The 21,615-nt window shown below is 47.4% G+C and overlaps 1 protein-coding gene across 2 annotated transcripts in view; it reads left to right on the forward strand.

Annotated features, from left to right (window-relative positions):
- The window catches only part of chst11 (carbohydrate (chondroitin 4) sulfotransferase 11), a 46,398-nt gene extending 27,613 nt beyond the window's left edge, over positions 1-18,785 (forward strand). For both annotated transcript variants that reach the window (XM_029162032.2, XM_029162033.2), the window contains exons 2-4: positions 6,193-6,275; positions 13,858-14,087; positions 14,172-18,785. In XM_029162032.2, the coding sequence (XP_029017865.1) occupies positions 6,193-6,275; positions 13,858-14,087; positions 14,172-14,799 (941 nt within the window). In that variant the 3' untranslated portion in view covers positions 14,800-18,785. The remainder of the gene's footprint in view (positions 1-6,192; positions 6,276-13,857; positions 14,088-14,171) is intronic.
- Positions 18,786-21,615: the final 2,830 nt, after the last annotated feature.

Here is a 21,615-nt window from a genome sequence, read left to right on the forward strand (position 1 = left end):
CAGAGTCAGATGTCAAAGCGTATGATATGATAATGACACTGGATCCGTGACGTCCATTACTCCCCAATGTAAGAATTCAGACCCAACGCCTACAGTAGCAGGACCAAGGTCCGGGTGGCGGCTGCAGTATTTGCTTCAACCGAACAATAGAGAGAAAGGATCTACAACAGCAGCAACCTGCTGTATGTTAACACCCCCACATTCAGAACTGGCTGAAAAGATTCAGCTTTAGTTCATTGGATGCTGGTTCTTTATGAGATGCCTGGCTCACTTGGTAATGCTGTTAGTGGTAACAGTATGTAAATGAGGTTCTACAGTACTCACAGGAGTGTTATTTCATGGGTTCGCAAATTAGTTACTGTTGCAGTAACGGTGGCCCATTTATGGCCTACAACCAATCTAATAGGGAACCAGTCTGGGCCCGGACTCTAAATGGATTGGCCGTTAATGGAAGCATAGGAAGGATTGAATCTGTCGGTGTTCACCGCTCAGCACCGACCCGCGTTCAGCCTAATCTACTCTGGCATTTATCATCATTAGCAGCGGGCTCTCTGGTGCGATCCAGTAAATATCAGCGCGGCCGTGTGACCTGTCGGTGCCACGCGGCGCAGTCACACTCGCCGGGTGCTGGGACCGAATCCTCATTACCTCCAGCTTCACCTCAAGCCAGTGTCCACAGTAATCAGCAGTCACTGCTGCTTTGCTGATGCAGTCTGCCTGGAGCCAAGTGCGTGAGTGTGTGTGTGTGTGTGTGTGTGTGTGTGTGTGTGTGTGTGTGTGTGTGTGTGTGTGTGTGTGTGTGTGTGTGTGTGTGTGCGCACGTTGTGAGAAAGCTTAAAAAGCAAATATATAATTGTATAACTGCTTGAGAGCTCTCATCCTCTGAGAAAACAGTAATTGCCTATTTACATTGTCCACAGTTGGACAGAGTGCTGAACTGCATTATTAACGGCCGAGTGCAGAAATGAGGTTATCAATCATGCGCCACTGCTGGAGCTGTATACTTACTGTGTGTGTGTGTGTGTGTGTGTGTGTGTGTGTGTGTGTGTGTGTGTGTGTGTGTGTGTGTGTGTGTGTGTGTGTGTTTGTGTGTGTGCGTGTGCGTGTGCGTGTGCGTGTGCGTGCATGCATGTGTGTGTGCGTATGTGTCAGTGTATGTGTCAGTGTTTGTGTGCGTGTGCGTGCGCATGTGTGTGCGTGTTTGTGTGTGTGTGTGTGTGTGTGTGCGTGTGTGTGTGTGTGCGTGTGTGTGTGTGTGCGTGTGTGTGCGTGCGTGCGTACGTATGTATGTGTGTGCGTGCGTGCGTGCGTATGTGTGTGTGTGTGTGTGTGTGTGTGTGTGTGTGTGTGTGCGTGCGTATGTGTCAGTGTTTGTGTGCGTGTGAGTGTGCGTGCATGCATGTGTGTGTGTGTGTGTGTGTGTGTCTGTTTGCGTGCATGCGTGTGTGTGTGTGTGTGTGTGTGTGTGTCAGTGTGTGAGTGTGCGTACATGCATGTGCGTGTGGTTAATTGTGCATGTACAGCAGTGAGCGTTCCATAGAGTTGCTCCTGTACAGTCTCCTGCATTTGAAGGTCACACCTGTCTGTTGGGGCTGATTACACTAACAAGCACTCAGCCGGCTCCCTGGGCTCTGTCACCTCATCCACTCTGGGCCCAATGAGGCCAATGAGTTAGTGAACGGGTCTGTGGTCAGCGCCTCAGCACAGGCCACACTGAAATTTTTATAAAGGTTTTAAAAAAATAAAAATCAACAGCGTGCTGAGACGTGTGGCTCCGCTTCTGCTTTGATCTTCTTCTGACATGAGCTCACAGACCGTTAGAACACGGCTCGGCTGGAATGACCTGCTGATGCGCTCAGAGGCAACCGAGGCCTTGCTGCCACACATGGTGATTTGCAGATGTGCAGCTGTGATTGCAGACATTATTGGCCTTGTTAGCTAATGGGCATTTCTTACTAGCACATAAATGCAACAACACAACAACACAAAAACCTATCTATTGGCTTTGAATGCCTGTTTTCGTACTGTGTCTGTTCTGGGTCACAGTGACTGTGCTTGTTTTATTGTTGTTGTTGTTGGTTTTGATTGTGGTTGTACTGCCTTCATTTCATATCTGCTCTGTAGTTGAATAGACCGTGTCATGTGTTTATGCTGGCTCTGTCTGTATTGCCTATACTTTTAGTCGTAGCAACTGCTTGTTTCATTGTTGCCTGTTTGTTGTTTTTTGCTGTTGTAGTTTGTGTTTTTTTTTGCTTTTGCTTTTAGTCAAAGTAACTCTGCTTGTTGTATTGTTGCCTGTGTTTGTTGTTGTCATTGTCATTGTTGTTGTTGTCGTCGTCGTCGTCGTCATCATCGTTGTCATTGTCATTGTTGTTGTTTTTGCCGTTGGCGTTGTTGTTCTTTGTCTTTGTCTTCGTTTCTTGTCATTACACCTGTTTCCCTCATTATTTGACTTTTCCACTCTCGACCTCACCCAGCAGGCATTTCAACGTTGAATCATAGATGAATCAACATCAACAACGTCATATTAGGGTTGAATGACCATTGGATTATGTGTTGATTTTGAAAGGTGAATCAACGTTGATGGGGCAACGTTGATTCAAAGTTGATCAAACATTTCAATGTTACATCAGTTTCACAACAATAACTGACATTATTTCAACGTTACTTTAAAAGTATTTTGTTAACCTTTTTACAGCCATCCGCATTCAATGTTGTTTCAATGTTGCATCAACGTCACAACAATAACTGACATTATTTCAACCATATTTTAACATTGAAGGTCGGTTGAAGGTCGGTTGCGTGCCTGCTAGGCAGGGATTCTACTTATAGTTTACGCTTGTGTTGCTCTGTAACATGTTACAGGTTTGTTTGTCTGCAGTGTTTCATGCTGTTACTTGGTTGTTGTATAATTTCTTTGTACTGTGTATTTCTCCAGCTCATTTCCATGCAGTGTTTCAATGTCTTTAGTCTGTTACGAGGCGTATTTCCTGCGTGGCTTTAAGTACGTACCTTTGTGTTAGGAATGTGGTGCCAGTTTGTCGTCATTGTCTCTGTCTTTATTACATTATTTCTTCTGCTGTGCTTTTTTGAGCGGTCCAGTGTTTTAGATATTCCCAGCCAGGGTTTTTGGTCTGTCATTCTGTACTGGCTGTGTTGAACAGGTCCATTGTGTCATATTATTCCCTAGTGTGGGGCTCTGAGTCGCCCCGCGGCCTTTAGGAAACGCCTCTGTCGGCCGTTTGGTAGAATCTGTAACAGTAGTAGGACTGAAAAAATCTTGCATCCTGTGTCTTAATTTTAGACCAGGAAAAAAAGCTGTTCTTTTACAGGCTTCCTTCCTCGTGTATCTCATATTCTGACCCTTAGGTCTTTTCAGTTTTATTTTCCAAGCTGAACAAAAATACTAATACAGCTGTTTTAAAACTGTGTTAATCTAGTCATCAAAATGAATATTTATTTATAATTCAAAAAGTTACAACAACAGCATTAGGTAAAAAAGCAGTATTTGTCATTTGCAATGTGGCATAATATAAATGAGCTGTGAATATGCATAATTAGTTACTGTCATTATAAACACTAATGACAATCACTAATAAACAGGAGGTAGGTGACACATTATTCCCGGTTTTCCTTCTGGGCCTTCCGTTTCTTTTCCAGTGAAGCCCGTTCCGTCCTTGAGCACCTCAGTGGGGGGCAGTGTGGGCAGTGGGAGGCAGTGGGGGGCAGTGGGTCAGGTGGGAGGCAGTGGGGGGCAGTGGAGGCAGTGGGGGGCAGTGGGGGGCAGTGGGTCAGGTGGGAGGCAGTGGGGGGCAGTGACGGGCAGTGGGGGGCAGTGGGGGGCAGTGACGGGCAGTGGGTCAGGTGGGAGGCAATGTGGGGCAGTGGGTCAGGTGGGAGGCAGTGGGGGGCAGTGGAGGAGTGGCAAGTGGGGGTGGGTAGTGGGAGGCGGGGCAGGCAACAGGGGGGGGGTAAGTGAAGTGGGGCAGTGGAAGGCAGGGGGAGGCAGTGTGGGAAGTGGGAGGCAGTGGGAGGCAGTGGGTCAGGTGGGAGGCAGTGGGGGGCAGTGCAGGGCAGTGCAGGGCAGTGGGGTTAGTGGAAGGCAGGGTGGGCAGTGGGAGGCAGTGGGAGGCAGTGTGGGCAGTGGGAGGCAGTGGGGGGCAGTGGGTCAGGTGGGAGGCAGTGGGGGGCAGTGCAGGGCAGTGGGAGGCAGTGTGGGCAGTGGGAGGCAGTGGGAGGCAGTGGGTCAGGTGGGAGGCAGTGGGGGGCAGTGCAGGGCAGTGCAGGGCAGTGGGGTTAGTGGAAGGCAGGGTGGGCAGTGGGTCAGGTGGGAGGCAGTGTTGGCAGTGGGAGGCAGTGGGAGGCAGTGGTTCAGGTGGGAGGCAGTGTGGGCAGTGTGGGCAGTGGGAGGCAGTAGGAGGCAGTGGGAGGCAGTGGGAGGCAGTGTGGGCAGTGGGGGGCAGTGGGTCAGGTGGGGGGGGAAGGGGGCAGTGGGGCGTGGGAGGCAGCGGGGAAGGGTGGGTGGGGGGCAGGGGGGGCAGTGGGGGGCAGTGGGAGCAGTGGGGGCCGTGGGGGGCAGTGTGGGCAGTGGGAGGCAGTGGGAGGCAGTGGGTCAGGTGGGAGGCAGTGGGAGACAGTGTGGGCAGTGTGGGCAGTGGGAGGCAGTGGGAGGCAGTGGTTCAGGTGGGAGGCAGTGTGGGCAGGCAGTGTGGGCAGTGTGGGCATTGGGGGGCAGTGGGTCAGGTGGGAGGCAGTGGGAGGCAGTGGGAGGCAGTGGGTCAGGTGGGGGGCTGTGGGAGGCAGTGTGGGCAGTGTGGGCAGTGGGGGGCCGGGGGGGCAGTGGGGGCAGTGGGGGCCGTTGGGGGCAGTGAGGGCAGTGGAGGGGGGGGGAGTGGGGGGGCAGTGTGGGCAGTGTGGGCAGTGTGGGTAGTGGGCAGTGGGAGGCAGTGGGAGGTAGGGAGGCAGTGGGGGGCAGTGGGTCAGGTGGGGGGCTGTGGGAGGCAGTGTGGGCAGTGTGGGCAGTGTGGGCAGTGGGGGGCCGTGGGGGGCAGTGGGGGCAGTGGGGGCCGTTGGGGGCAGTGAGGGCAGTGTGGACCGTGGGGGGCAGTGTGGGCAGTGTGGGCAGTGTGGGCAGTGTGGGTAGTGTGGGCAGTGGGAGGCAGTGGGAGGTAGTGGGAGGCAGTGGGGGGCAGTGGGTCAGGTGGGGGGCTGTGGGAGGCAGTGTGGGCAGTGTGGGCAGTGTGGGCAGTGGGGGGCCGTGGGGGGCAGTGGGGGCAGTGGGGGCCGTTGGGGGCAGTGAGGGCAGTGTGGACCGTGGGGGGCAGTGTGGGCAGTGTGGGCAGTGTGGGCAGTGTGGGCAGTGGGAGGCAGTGGGAGGTAGTGGGAGGCAGTGGGGGGCAGTGGGTCAGGTGGGGGGCTGTGGGAGGCAGTGTGGGCAGTGTGGGCAGTGTGGGCAGTGGGGGGCCGTGGGGGGCAGTGGGGGCAGTGGGGGCCATTGGGGGCAGTGAGGGCAGTGTGGACCGTGGGGGGCAGTGTGGGCAGTGTGGGCAGTGTGGGCAGTGTGGGTAGTGTGGGCAGTGGGAGGCAGTGGGAGGTAGTGGGAGGCAGTGGGGGGCAGTGGGTCAGGTGGGGGGCAGTGTGGGCAGTGGGAGGCAGTGGGAGGCAGTGGGTCAGGTGGGGGGCAGTGGGGGCAGCAGTGCTGCCTCCACGGCATGGCGTCGCCTTGTGTAAAGAGCACAGATGCAGCCAAACAAGCGCTGAACTGGAGCGTCGCCCTTGGCGCGTAGTCACCGCTCGCTCTCGTTATTTATCCTGTGCCTCCTCCACTGCAGCAGTCAGTCATTTAAAGCGATGCCTCCCAAATGAATCCCCGGGGAGAGGTCCACAGCTAAACACGGAGCATTAGATTTCACTCCGGCATCAATCACTACAAAGTATCGCGGTGACGGAGGGACTCGTCTGAGCTCCGAGCTTTTATCTGCGGTAGCTGGGAAAAGGGACTGGTTTCCCTGAGGAGAGAAACCCCCATCAACATGAATTTGCATCCTTTATTACAATATCTATCAGCGCACGAATGCTAAAGCGTTTCCTGTCAGTCAATGCTGTGGAGCTGTGGATCGGCTCATCAGCAGCTCAACCTCTTGCTTCCACAGCATGAAGCGTGTCTCATTGAACTGCGTTCTTGTTTTTCAGTCATGCGAAGGAATCCGTTTGTGGACGGTTGCTGCAGGAAGGGGTCTCGCAACGCGCTGCGGGAGCTGTACGACCCCACGCAGGTGAGCGCCGTCAGCTGATCCTCCTCATGACCCAGCAAGCTTCACTGATTCCTGTGCATCTCCCATTCTTATCATGCTTCCTGTTGCAACCCTTTCATGTGCTGTGCGTTGAGGCAGCTCTGCATTTGCATAAAACCCACTGCTTGACGCTCGGGAGCGTCACACACCTCAAGGCAGCGAAGGCATCTTGAGTGTGAGGAATGGGAACAAAACACCAGGGACAGATGTTTGTCGCTTTCAAGGACAGAGCGGGACCATCAGCTGTTGTGTGTCCCGCACGCTGTAGCGCTGCTGTTGTGCCTTAGTCATTGAGCATTTAGTTCATTTCACTCATTTGAGAATCAAACACCCAGTGCGGCTCCACAGTTGCCTGTGTGTAATTCAAATCTGGTTTCGCTTTTAACAGCCTCTCTGCTTTATTGGTCACTTTACAATGAACGGGGGGGGGGGGGTTGTACAGTACTGGAACAGCTACAGTGGTGGTTAAATATCCATGAGGAGTTCAGGTGCAGTTGGTATTTTTCAGCACTGTGAAGCAGACTGGATCCTTCTGTCATTTATTGTCTCATATTCTCCTCTCCTCACTTTTATCTCACACTTTTTCGTTCTGGGTGTGCGTTTGAATGGGTTTCTGTGCAGCTAAGCTTAGACCAGGTGAACGGAGCCTCGCTGCAGCTAGAGGTTTTTCCACGCATGCTTCCTCAGGTGAAGACCCATCTGTGCGCTTCTGTGTGAAAAGGGGGTGTTTTCCTGAAGCTAAAGTAAGCTTTTACAGGGAGCCTGGGGTGAGTGGTCAAAAAAGAGCGTGTGTGTCTGAGAAGCTGCTTGACTTGTAACTGTTCCGAGCTGGAACATTTTTGCCATATTTTAGTGGGTGAAGCGAAGCTAATGACGTTGTGCATTAGAATTTAGAAAAAAAGGGCCTCTCACTGAGGGACAGTTTTGTGTTCCTCAGCGAGTCGGCAGCTGCCAGACAGGTAAAGGATTCACTTCCTGTTCAGCAATGCACACACAAAAAGCTTGTGTAGATTTCATGAATATGAAACATAAAGTCTTATACAACATATAATGTAATGTGTGTGTGTGTTTGTGTGTGTGTGGGAGGGGGGGGGTGTACATAATCCCACCGTGAGGAATGGCTCTAGTCCAACAGGAGGACTAATAGTGTCTTTGCAGGTGTGTGTTTTGTTGTTGTGGATCTGTTCAACATACAGCCCAGGATCCTGATCCCTTATCTGTGCCACATGATAATGGCAGTGTCATGATTGGGCCTGTTGGTGGATCCTGTGTTATAAAAGCAAATTAGATCCTCAGCACTGGAAACTAAGAGGAAATATAATAATAGTCATACTTTGAATATTAGTCATGTTGTTAATGAAAGACAAAGTACTGAGCACAGACAGGAAAACCTGCATCTGTTTGTGCCACTGGATTCCTGTCTAGCTGCAGATGACCCCACAGTCCTTCCACATAATAAGTGTGTATGTGTGCGCCTTCACACTCTCCTATACCTTCTGTGGAATTGGATTACGCGGGAACACAACGGTAGAGGCTGGCACAGGCTGGAAAGAACCATCCCACCTTTAACCCGCAGCAAAGGCACCGAAGCAGCTGTCTGAGTGTTGCTCTGCTGCAGAACCCATCAGACCAGAGAGCAGCCAGGCACTGTGGGCATGGCTTTAAGTGTGTGTGTGTGTGTGTGTGTGTGTGTGTGTGTGTGTGTGTGTGTGTGTGTGTGTGTGTGTGTGTGGGAGCTGGATAAGTCCCTGCGTGCGTGTGTGCGTGTTTGTATGTGCGTGTTTGTGTGTGCGTGTTTGTGCGTGTGTGTGTGTGGGAAGCTGGATAAGTCACTGTGGGTGTAAAGACAAAGGGATTCAGAGGAGAAGGCTTTGTTCTCTCTCGGTGTCTCTGGAGGCTGTCTGCTGTGAGCGCGGCTGAAGAAAGGTGGTGAAAGCAGACAGACAACGAGGGGTTTAGGCCACATGAGTGTTGTGTTTGCTTGCTGACAAGATAAACTGCGTGGAGACGAGGCAGGGGCCACAGAGGATGTGGATAAACAAGATGTTTGGCTTCGTCGCAATCAAGGGGGAAAATCTTACCATCTTGAAACACATCATTCTTATATTTCATACATAAAGTGAAAGAAAGTTCAGGATTATGCTTTTATTCTAGGGCTCCTTCGACACAAGCTAGAATTTAGGTTAAACAAGTGCGACGAATGCTATTTTAACAGGTCTTTTTGCCTTGGGGCAAAAAACGGCTTGTTGACGTGCTACTGCACGTCAATCATTATGACACCACCGGTTCCCACCCTGCTCCGTTCTGATTGGCCGGTTTGGGCCGATCTTCCAGTTGGCCCTCATTTTTGGGCACCGCCCCTCAGGCAAATGTCCTGCTGCACACGGGTTGAGGAAACCACTTTCTTTAAGGCCTGAGCTGCTGATCAGAGAAGACAACACAACTTTATTTAATATTTATGCAGTCATTTGAAGAAATGTGGCACATTAATAGCTACTGTAATAACCATGACTCATTCATTAATCCCGTCCTCTCTTATACGCCTCCTCACTTACATTTCTACCATACAGTGACTCACTAATGCTGTAAATGATCCAGTTTGGAATAGGAGAGTTTCAGAGCTACTGCCTGGAAAGATAAAAAGTTGCGAACCTGGGCTGAGGAACAATCACAATACATCAGCAACCTGATGTTTTCTGTTCTGGCTGAGATTACAGGATGTGATTTCTGGGTAGTGTAGCTTCGAAATGTTGTTGGCGCCGTTTGAAGGCAACAATCTGAACGCTCCACAGCCAGGTTTTACAAACAAACAGGGCGTTTGCCCAGGAGTGATAAGTAAAGGCTCCTTTTAAGCTTCCAAGCCTCGAACCCGTCCCTCTCCGCTCCCTGAAGCTAGAAGCAGGAAACTTTGCTGGCTGAGGGAAAGTCCGAGCAGTTTTCATTATCTTGTCGTCTGTAATTACAGCCCCGCTTTTCGTTTCAAGACTGACAGACAAACTCAGGTCTCCTGATTTCTTACAGCACTAATCCATGTTTACTGTTTGAGCCGAGGCAGGTGGACTTTCCCCGTTCTGAGCTCGGGTTACAGCTCTAACGTGGGACAGGGACAGTCAGGCCTACCGGGCGTCGCATGTCCTGGGGATTTTACCTGAAGTTCAGTGACCTTGTGCTGCTTTGTGTTTCCATGTTTTTCCAGTATGTGCACATGCTTTGGTGTCAGCAGGCAGCTGGTGGGCCTCCGTTCCAGCCATTTATTGCAGCTTTAATCATAGTTTTAATATGGTGCGGCATGTGGCAAAGCAGCTGCAAGGGGGCACGGCCTCCCAGAGACGAGCGGTGCGTTCAAGGGCACACCTGAATTAAAGAGTTGCTATTCGGCTCTTTGAAAAGGAAAGTCCATTCAGGAGGTAAGAAAAGAAAGGCATGATTAACTGTGGTAGTGTAGTAGCCACATCAGCAGAAAAGAAAGCTGATGCTGAACCGTTCTTCAAAACCACAATCCACAATCCAAAATGACTTCTTTTCAGAATCAGCATACATCATGGTGCTGTATGCTGACGTTAAAAAAAAGATAAACCTTTATCATCTTCATAGCTGTTCATCAGGCCGCATGTGCAGGTTCGGTCCGCATGCCTGAACCTCCATTAGACCACGTGCACCTCGTAGTTGGTACTGTACATCTTCTGTGGCTTTCTTGGCTCCTCAGGGAAGCCTGGTGTTTCTGAGGCCCCCGGCATACAAGGGGTGTCTGTTCAATACCTCCCCGCGGTGCTCCTATGTAACAAGCATCATAGAGCAGAAAACCTCCCAATCAGTACATTCACTTCTTTGCATTTTTTGTCCACCCCTTGCTGTTTTTGTGCTTGGTGCCTTGGTTTCTTTTACCTCAGAACCTTTTTGTTTCTTTGTTGTTGTTTTTTTTTCTCTGCTATCTTGTCTTTGGACATAATAATGAATGTCACAAAAGACATTTTATTTTCAGCTATACCGTATATGCAGATAAAAGAAAAACAAATATATTTATTTAAATCTCAGAATAATGAATAAATGTAGAGAAACATTTCCTCTGGAGGTGTTCAGCAGATGATGCCTGAACTCCCTCTGCTGGGCCATCGTGTCCATAAATGACACTACGGGACACTAAGGTGCGACCTCTGTAGAAAGGATGAGTCCAGTCATAAACTCAGCATAGCTGCGTTTTTATAGCTGGGCCTCAGCTTCTTGCCTTCTGCACGGAGTCATCTGACATCAGGTGTGTGTGTGTGTGTTTCATACACTGGCAGCTTTATTCCTGCCTGCTGCATGAATACTGGTCTGTAGGACACAGGGTTAGACAGACAGACTCTGGGGTTCTTAACACCTATGCGTCCATTGTAACTTTTTAGAACAGAGCATCTTCATTTAGATGAATTCACAGCAACAAAGAAGATGAGGTGGGCAGACAGATTTGAATGTAATCTTATTACATTCTGTCGCAGCACTTGCTTACAAATATTAATTATGGATGGTGCAGTATATTCAGTATTTATCTTTTTTTCGCATAGCTCCAGGCAAGCTTAAGTTTAAATACTAAAAGCAGCAACCCTTGTGATTTTTATATGTTGTGGTGGACACATCTGTGCAGTGTGTACGCATACATTACCTCATGGCGTAGGGAACAGGGAGGCTGCGGTACTTGCTTTATGCTCAAATAATTCTGTAACTAACCCAGCTAACACAATGCCTGACAAGAACAGTCCAAACAAGCTAAGTTTAAAATGAGAAATTAACACAAGGCAAAGACATCCAAAGCTACACAAAGCTGTCCGGAATTGTACAGCTATGTCTAAGAGGGGATCGTGTTGTTTGCATAGTGTTCATTTAGTAATCCAGATGGATTTCACTTGTGTACATAGGAACTGAACTCCTCCTCTGTTCCTTTCATCCTTTTTTCTAACCATCAACGTACCTACAGGAAGGTAATAATTACCCCTACTGCGATGATTTCACTCCATGCAGTGTTTCTCGGATCACGTTTCAAACAGACGGAGGAACGATACAACAAAAGAAATGAAAACTTGGAACTTGAAAATGCACTTGCAGCGTTCTCCCGTCGTCCTTTCTCACACATTTCAACAATAAATGGGCAGCAACGGGGGAAGAGCGTCGTTTGTGAATGCACAATGGGCTCAAGAGATGAATGTGTGCATACAGTATGTGTTGATAAAGATTTTTTTATGGCAGGATTAGGTTGGGATATAAATCCTTGTGTGTTACTGTCTGTAACTGACAGACTGATACTCGCCAACAAACTACAGTAACTAACTTGGTAGGACCTGAATGCACAGATTTATTTATTGAAGGAAAAGTATAAAATCACAACTACCAAATACAAACAAACTCACTGCACAGCAGGTGGAAATAGTTCAAAACAAAAAACATTACTGCACTTACAGGAGGAAATCTTGCACATGGCAAAAAACATGGCAAAACAAGGAAATGGCAGCAAACCAACCAACAAAGTTACACCAGAAAGATCAATGTACAAACCAGTGTGAGAAATAGACCATGATTAGACCAGAACAGGAAACAGGAAGTTGAGTAATGACAAGAGTGAAACAAGTAAAAGTAAGTAAAACAAGAAAACAAAAACGAGACAAGAGCACCTCTGTCAGGCCTAACTGTCACAATATGGTCTACAGGCAATGCAGCTGCACAGGGAAACTGCTGAGCTAAAGGTCTGATCTTCTGGGACCTTGTCTGTTCTGAAGAGATCAAAGCATATTGACCATATTAAGTAGAGCTGTTTTCACCTTTCATAGCTGTGGCTTCAGCCCTATCTGATGCTGACCCACTAGTGCACTCCTAGAGGAGGAGGAGGAATATGGCTAATGGCTTTAAATGCCATGGGAACAAGTTGACATAGTCAGAGGTCAGTGACCCCTATCACAGCATCCTTTCATACAAATCGCCCCTACCATCTACTCCTGCACACAAAACAGCGCGGAGCAGAGAAGTGAGCCAGGCCGGAAGATGACAAGATTCTCTTTTACCCCTGTTAATGGCAGCATTTCATTTAATCACTTTACATCTCCAAGCGGAAAAGAAATCAAAGTGGTGCAAAATGACAGCTTTGTCTGTAGCAGATGCGTCCTTCGGTACTTCCTGAGTTATTTGCTAGATACTGTAAGTCAGACGCACAACCCTCTTTGCTCGAACTGCCCTTCGTGTGTCACGCTTGGTGGTGAGTTATTTCAGCACTTTATGTCGGCGAACTTCTCAGCCCTGATCAATGGTGCACTGAGAAGAAGCGCTAAAGATGCAGACGCTACACAGTACAATCAATTTAGACTCTGCAAGCGAGAACGTAACAGTGCGCTGAAGGGGAACGTTCAGGCCTGAAGGAAAAATAATCAGTAGGCGTAAAATAACATTCCAGCCCCTCCGATGCAGAGCTCTAAAAGTGGCCTTCTAACTTCTCCCTCACGCACTCCTCCACCCCTCTCCTTCCCTCCTGCCCAGGCTCGCTTCATCATGAGCATCACTGTGGACGTAAAATACAGCTTCAGATGAGTGATAGCTCGCTGAATCTGTGCATATTGAGCACTCAATATCTGTAATATTCTCTGATAGCATTATTGTGCTTTATAACCGCAGCATTGTCTCCATCATAGTCTGTGGAGCAACTCGGATAGAGAGAAAGATTAACAGTAAAGAGATGAGTATGGGTAATAAAGGGGGAGAATAATAATCTGTCTTCTAGTCAGTCTTGGTTCAGTTCTATGAAGTAAAAGTCTTTACCAATGAGGATTTATATTACTTTTTTTACATTACAGTTCATTTATGCCCATTTAGACATTTTTTCTTTTTTCATACTTTCCACCACACTTTTCATACTGGATCTGTTTCATGCCACTTTCTGTTTTATTTTGTTGCTACTTCCTGTTTTGCTCTGTTTTGTTTAGTTCCTGCTTGACATGTCCAGTCACATGATTCACCAGCTGCAATCAATTAGTCATTTATTCTGCTGTACAGTATAGTCTCCAGTACTCACCTCGCTCCTCTGCCAGATTGTTGTGTTTTTTCACCACTTTCCAGCGTTTTGTTAGTTTATGAGCTAGTGCATGACTCGGTACCTGTTCTTGTTTCCTGACTGATCCTTTTTGCCCATTCCCTGTCGGCACCTCTGCCTGTGCTGGCTCTACTCGTTTTGACCGCTGCCCGCCTGACCGCCCTTTGACCTGCTGTATTTTGAAACTGACGCCATTAAAGCCTTCTTTATTTCAATTCCTATCTCTCGTGCTCTGCATGTGGCTCCTACATCTCTTCATTCCTGCTCAGTTCCTGACACTGAACTTGGATTCAAGATGATACGAATGCGTGCCTTCTTTCCGTCTCGCCCCTGGGAATTTGACTTTGTGTCATTTACCAGCTGTCCTTCCTTTTTTTCATCTCCACACTTGTCATCGCAATGTTCTGTGCTGAATATAAACGAAGAAGCAATCTGTTGTTAAAAATCAACATGTGCTCTTTATGTAAATTTCTTCATTTACCTTTTCTGTCTTCCTTGCTTTTCTCCAAACAGCCGGAGTTATCGGGAATGGCTGTCCTCCACCAAGCCAGGAGAGATCAGGTAGTGGACTCTTGTAGAGTTTATAGTGCGTCTAGCCATAAAAGGCGAGTCCTGACACCCGGAGACCTGAAACACCTTGTGGTGGACGAGGACCACGAGCTCATCTACTGCTACGTTCCCAAAGTGGCGTGCACCAACTGGAAGCGTGTCATGATGGTTCTAACAGGCCGAGGAAAATACAGGTGAGCCCTGCGTACTGGCGATGTAAGTAGATAACATGTTTATTTAAGCTACTTCCTCATTTTCACTGTGCCCCTCTTCTTTAGTGACCCAATGGAAATCCCTTCCAACGAAGCCCACATACCTTCCAACCTGAAGACACTGAATCAATACAGCATTGCTGAGATCAACCACCGCCTCAAGAACTACCTCAAGTTCCTCTTCGTACGCGAGCCCTTTGAGAGGCTGGTCTCCGCATATCGTAACAAGTTTACCCTCAAGTACAACTCGTCCTTCCACAAGCGCTTTGGGACTCGCATTGTCCGGCGCTACCGCAAGAACGCCACACAGGACGCCCTGCTGAACGGCGCCGACGTCAAGTTCAAGGAATTTGCTGAGTACCTGGTGGACCCGGCCACGCAGCGCGATGGCCCGCTAAATGAGCACTGGCAGACCGTCTACCAGCTCTGCCACCCGTGTCACATCCATTACGATCTAGTGGGAAAGTACGAGACACTGGAGGAGGACGCGAACTATGTGCTGCGTCTGGTGGGCATCGGTGACTCCCTCCGCTTCCCGAGTTACGCCAAGTCCACCCGCACCACAGATGTTATGACGGCCCAGTTCTTTAGCAATATCAGCAGTCATCAGCAAATCCAACTCTACCAGCTTTACAAGTTGGACTTCCTCATGTTCAACTACTCCACACCTAGCTACCTCCGGATGGACTACTAGAGGACAGAGCTGGGAAATCTTGGGAAATGCCCCCTTGTTTACACTAAGGCAACAAAATAAGGAAAAGGGCAGACATGTTTTTGGAAGCAAACTTGATTTAAATAATAGTTCACGTACCATTAAGGTGCGGGGACTTAGTTAGACATATAAATAGATGCTAGAAGAAAGGAAGTGATGCATGCATGTATGGCCATACCGAGGAAGGAGTCCAATGAGCTGGTTGGATGACAGTGTGGGTTAAATGGACCAAAGACATGTCATGACATGTGTGGGTGAAGCAGGTCTTCAGGGTGGTTTAAAAGAAGGGAACCTATCTTCAGGAGGAGGGACTCAAAAAGGGATTCTCCTGGCACATTTATTACAAACAGCTTCAAAAATCTGCAAACAGCTTCCTCGCACGCACCCCCTCCCACCCGGACCCCAAATGCATTGTGGAAGCAAAACCATCCATAGAAATTCCGACAAATTGTAAAACACAGTCGCTGCCATCAGCCCTCGCAATCATTAGATCCATACCTTTCAGAAAGAAACTGGTGTTCGCGGACTCGAGCGGATCCTGTGACGCGATGGCTTCCGACATCACTCTCTGCAACTGGAACTATGGCAGCATGGTTTAAAGCCAACAGTTTGAACTCAAGAAGCTCCCCCACTGGTGAAATCACAGGCACCTTCGCCACAGTGACTGGGACATGCCGGCTAGGACCGTGGAGTCTGCGGTTGATATGAACAAAGGCACTGGATCACCCAACATTGTTCAGTCAGGGGTTCATCCCAACCAGTCAATTAAGATTATGCTTTTGTGTTCATGCTTAGTTTTTTTGATTATTTTCTGAAGCATTGCTGCGAGCAGCAATAACTATAGATTATTTAATTAGCTTTGTTGATTGAAATTAAAGAGAGGATATGATATTTAGTTTTCCTGGGCTTTGATTCAAAGTTAAATTGTTGTTAAGAGGTTTGTTTTGTCATGGCTCTTTCTTCACAACTTGCTTCATTTTATTATCCATGCGCCCCAACATTTTCATTTCTAAGAGTCATTGACTTTGTCCTTCTGTGTCTCAGCTGATCAAATATTTATATTTTTTTTACTCTTTGGTACCACATCATTGCCTTTAAGCAAATTCACAGCAAGGTGCAGCCTTCCAAGGTATAACGTGACACTCGCCAGCTGCTGACAGTGTACATATCAACAATCAAAACTGCCTACATCGCACAATCGGACGATGATATCTTTTGTGATGCGATGAATGTCAAGCAATGTCAAGGTTAATATGGTGTGTGTACTCTCTTGTGCTGATGTGAACTCTATTACGCAGCAGAGGAAAGGATGGAGCGGACACTCGGGAGAGAACGTCTGCACCCTCATTGTAAATTCTGAATCGCTCCATCGTCAAGGCTGAAGAATAAATATAGTTATCTCATGGTTCAACCTCAAGCTGCTGTACTTACTGAGCCACAGATTTGGTCACCATTGTTTGTACAACCCGATCTTTAGCTCTTGGGAGAGCTTTCCAAAAGCTTTTCGGTTCCCTACAAACCTCCTCTCGTGGCTTTTGAGTACCCACACTTGTGCAGATGCTCATCTTTGGGTAATAATGAGTGAACAGCTTTGTGTCTTTACAGTACGTCCACATAATCATCTGGTTCTAATAAAAAAGAGAACAGGTCGGGCTCCTCGTCCTCCTGCAGAAACAATGGCTGCATTCTAAGCGTGTGGCCTCCTCCTGCGTTACGACGCACGCAAATACACATTGAACTTGCACTTGAACTCCCCACGGATGTCAACGCCACGCAGTCGCTTACTCAGCAATAAGGCGCAAGTCCACGACGCAGAGGCCGGCCTCCACTTAAACTGCTCATTTAGCCCCACAATGGAGGATGGAACGATACACAAAGGGCCTCTTAGGCTGCAAACAAGCCATTAGAGGCCTCTCGCCTTACTCATCTTATCTCCTCTCGCTCCAAAACTGGCCTCCCATAGAAAAAACAAAAAACAAACAAAAACAAGTAATTCAATGTTGCTGATCCTTACTGTCCCTGCAGGAAAAAGGAAAGCCTGCTTAAACACACAGAGCTGAAATAAGGTCTCCGCAGGGGGCTAAGCGAGTGCCGACAGGCTTTCTGGCTCGGGTGTAAACAAGCCAACCAAAGCAGAGCATAAAACCATGTCTGTTCACTGCCCCAAGGCCTGTCATAGTACTGTAGCAGCATTTATATTCAACCAGCCCGAATGGCGTCATACCATCTAACCTCCTACCTGTGTTGTATGGTATTTAGTCAAGATGCAAGCGATTGAGTGCCATGAGCACAGAAAAGTGAGTATTGCTGTGAGTATTTGAATGGCGGGATTAACCAATGCATTTTTAGCCAAAATGACACCATGTCCTGAATCACTGGCACAAGAGCACAGGCCAAGCATGTTCGCCCTCCTCTGCCTGTTTCATTTCTGACTTTCCCATGAGCCTACAGCAACAGTGTGAGGCCTCCCATCATGTGGATGTTGTCGCTTCTGTTCATTTCCTCTGGAAATGTTCAATACCTGATCACTGAATGACCCTAAGATACATTGGTGTCATCATTTTTAACTAAGGAGATCCAACCTTAAAACAACTTTTCAAAGATTCAAATGGTGGTGCGTTCAAGGACAGATGTTGTGGTTGTCAGCCTGCCAGTTGTGATTTGCCAGTGTACTGTTATAATAGGACGCAGGCAATCCTTCAGTTGATCTTTACAACACAGTTTATACTGTACATGGGTTCAGGTCAAGGATTTAGCGTTTTTTTACCGACGCTTTCATTAGAAGCGTCTCTCAAACGCGGATTTAAAATAAAATAAAGACCTAATTATCATATGACTGATTTTGGAGAAATCTGGTGCTTCCTTTTTGTCACCTGCTCTGGAAAATACAAAACACAAACAACAGCATTAGATGGGAGCACAGCAAAGGGCAAGATACATAAAATCAGGCTGTTTGTTTTTCAGCACTTTGTTGGAAGATGAACCGCAGACATGACTAAAGTCACTAAAACAGTAACACTCTGACAAGCATGTTAGTGCAAAGCTCAGCCACTGATGCATTCTGTGACTCATTGTATTTATTTTAAATTTATGTCTGTCAAATGAAAGAAACTACCGACAACATAAAAGTTTGTGTACAGGATAAAGACTCACTATCACCTTCCAACATGTCTCTATGTGGTTGTGCCCGTACCACACACAGTACTTATCTATGAAATGAGGGTTTAAATGATAATGATAACGCTGACCCATCTGTTCCCAGGACCATTTACGTTTCTCACCCATTTCTACTGTTGTTTTGTTCCCTGTGATCAGCAATTTAAATTTCTGCAGATAAACAGTCACACTGTTTTTGCTGAAACTTCATCAGCCCTCAAGTGACGAGGGGAAAAACATATAATATTCATAGATTTATGCGAAGTGAATATGAGATTTGTACCTGTTTTGATTCACACTAAAAAGACCTAAACATTGGCAGGTATCCAGTTACAGCAGCTTTAGGAAAAAACTGAACTGAACTTTTAGAAGCGATGATTACAGTGCATCACAAGCAGATCAAGTTCATACAGACCCGTGGCTTGGTCAGCGTTGTGTTGTTTCTCTAGCTTGGCTTTGGACGTGGAATCAACAGTCACAGTCCAACAGAAGGCATTAATTTATTCTACTACTCATAACCCTGCCTTGCTATCACCATGGTAACGTGTATCTGTCACTTCCACCCGGGACAACAGAGACTCTCCCCGTTGTGCTCGGGTTCGTTTTCAGACGCACTCACCATCATGGGAGAAATGAACAGCTGCTGAGCTGCAACTGTGGAACCAGTATCATTTTTACATTCTCTTTATTTTGTATCTTAAGGATCATTTTAATTTTTAAGAAGAAAGCTGGCCTGAAATGTCAGTGTGCTGTTGTTCCAGGTCTATATTAAAGAATCAGCATCAGCTAAAATAAAGCCGTTCAAAACCGAATTGTCGTAATTGAATGGTTATTCACCGCTGGTTCTGCAGCGCGTGGTGAAGTCAGAAGTCGGCAAAATGCTAATGACGAGAACAATGCACTGTGTGTGACTGGAGTGTGTTGTTACGTTGTGTAAGGTGAGTCCACCGCATGGGGCACCGCTGGCGAAACTGCAGCGGTCACAAAACACTCGTTTTGTAACGGTGCGTTTGCTGACATGCAGATGCTCTCCTGCCTCCAGTACATTCAGGGACGAACTCGTGGATTGAAGCGTTTCTTAAGGTGCCATGTCATCACGTATGCATCAGGTTATTGAAGGTTGGTCGCTGGGATGCCATTATTTCAGACACGGCAGTGATCTCCCGGTGGTTGTGTGGAGCGGCCCAGATGTGGGCCGGTGCCACCCGGGGGCACCCCTCTGTGCACGGCCCTGTGGACAAACCTCGAAGGCATTCTGACTGAATTTACTGAGTGAACGTGAGCTGTAGCCCACATGTTGCTACCCATGAGGCACCTGCTGCGTTGCTCTGAGCCACGTCCCACTGAAGCCGCAGCAGCAGCTGTGTTTGTGCCACACTGCAAGAACTCCCATCTCTGCTTCTACGCCAGCGCTCAGTCCGCCCCATTACGTTCAGCCGTTCTTTAAAAAACGCTTGCTTTGAGGAAATGACCACATGAAGAGAAAACATAAAAAAACCTAGCGAGTAAAATACACAAGAGTTTTCATACACGCTGTTGGATCCGCTGCCTGGGACAAACTGGACTCCATTCTAAGGAGTGATTTGGTTACTTAATACCTACTAAACGGTCCAGTCCAAACCCTTTTATAATCATTTAAAGAGGGTTCACTGTTCTATTCTAGGTCAAAAGCACCACCAGACGACAACAGTTTAATTCTGACAACATACAGGGACACGTACATGTTCTAACACATCACCACCACACACACGCATGCATGCACGCACGCACGCACGCACACACACACACACACACACACACACACACACACACACATACACACACACACACACGCACGCACACACACACACACACACACATATATACACACACGCACACACACACGGGTGACCTTGTGGTCCTGACTCAGATGCATCATCGCCCATCCTACCCTTCTACTACACACCCTGTCATTAGGGGGCGGCCAGCAGTAAACCATGAGTGAGCTCAATGGAGTTCAGCAACCAGGTTCATATTCCAGCCAAGAGGGATCTAAAAATAAACAGGAGGTTCTCATAAACAAGATGAAAGAATATGTCATAAAAAGAAAGGCGAAGGGTGACAATTGTATAATTCAAGTCTCAAACAGCTGTTTTAATACTGTATGCAGTCCACTCCACAAGTTTAAATTTAAAGATACTAAATAACTCTTTTACTATTGCATTACACAGAGTGAGTGCTACACTCTTAAAACCCTTCACAGGTGAAATCCACAACATCTGTTGTGGTGCTAAGTCCCCTCTATCATCTTTGTGCCTGTAACTGAACATCAGACACCCGTCTCCTTCTGTTCTCCTGCCAGAAGGCTAACGCAGGAATGATGAGGAGACGAGTAATAAAAAGAAGAACGAGCGGCACCACAAAGCTGATGATCAGATTAGTCTCATGCCTCGTTATCGCAGATAACAATCCCACATCTCAAGTTCTCCCCCTTTGCTTGGAAAAGTGAGACCATGACCTGAATGTTGTCGTTTCACGTCAACCATCCTGAATTCATAGCCTACTTCTCTAAGCTATAGTATCTAATACAGTATATGCATTTTTGGACCCCAGCAAAGTTAAACATTGCGCTTTTTCATTCACATTATGCCTTTAAATTTAAAAGTGTTTAAATTAAATAATAATACCATTTTTGGAGTTTTGTGGCTGTATAGCTTTCAGAATTAGCTTTTTATTTATTGCTAGAGGATCAATGTATGAGTGAAAGAAGTGATATGAATGATAATGGTTTTGCAGAAAGTCAAAAATGCATGTTTTATGTATTTGCAAAACACATGTGGAGCAACTCATTGCTCCTCCACCACCTATGGAGGTGGTGTTTTCCTGTAAAACACTTTGCATGATTAGTGCAAATTGCTTGTCCATAAAGACGAGAAGCATTGGCAGGGGACGCAGGGCCAATGGATCATCTGATGCAGCGATAAATGATTTATGCAAATGCTGACATTTGGAGTCGAGGGGCTGAACGGACTTCTCATCGCCTCCTCCTAAAGTTGCCATGAAAATGTCATCTGTCATCAACGGGGAGAATTTATGGAGCGGCCTGCTGGTCCGAGAGGCTGGACTCACTGGGCAGTAGAGTGACTCATCATCAGAATCAGTCCATGCTCAAACCAGTTCATACCAGGGTTCAGCTTAGGTGAACTCGGATGCTGTTTTTTTTTTTTTATCACGCTCCCAGACTGTGCAGCTGCTTGAGGTGAGGTCTCACAGATGTTTCCTTAAAGCCTCATCAAAACCAGCAAACCTTGTCCTTGCCGACGTCACAATAAAATGCTCTATTTATAACGTGCTGGTTGTGCAGTCTAATGAAGCATGTCCAAGGATGCTTCTAACCTCCGTTGGATTGTTTAACACCTGTCTCAGATTTGATCCATGTTGGTTAATGGCACATGACTAAAAAATGATCTCCACCAGCTGTTCATTGCAATCAACCTATTGCTAATATTTGCACAACAGTGGTGCCGGGAGAACGCACCGATTGAAATAAATGATTTTGGATGCGAGCCTGGTCAGTGTTTGCTCACTTGTGGGTACCAGACAATTAACAAGCCCGTCAGGCCGTGCTGGTACAGTACTGTAATTGTGTGGAGCTGCAGCGCA

The sequence above is a fragment of the Betta splendens genome, chromosome 9 (assembly GCF_900634795.4).
Source record: "Betta splendens chromosome 9, fBetSpl5.4, whole genome shotgun sequence".
Classification (NCBI taxonomy): Eukaryota; Metazoa; Chordata; class Actinopteri; order Anabantiformes; family Osphronemidae; genus Betta; species Betta splendens.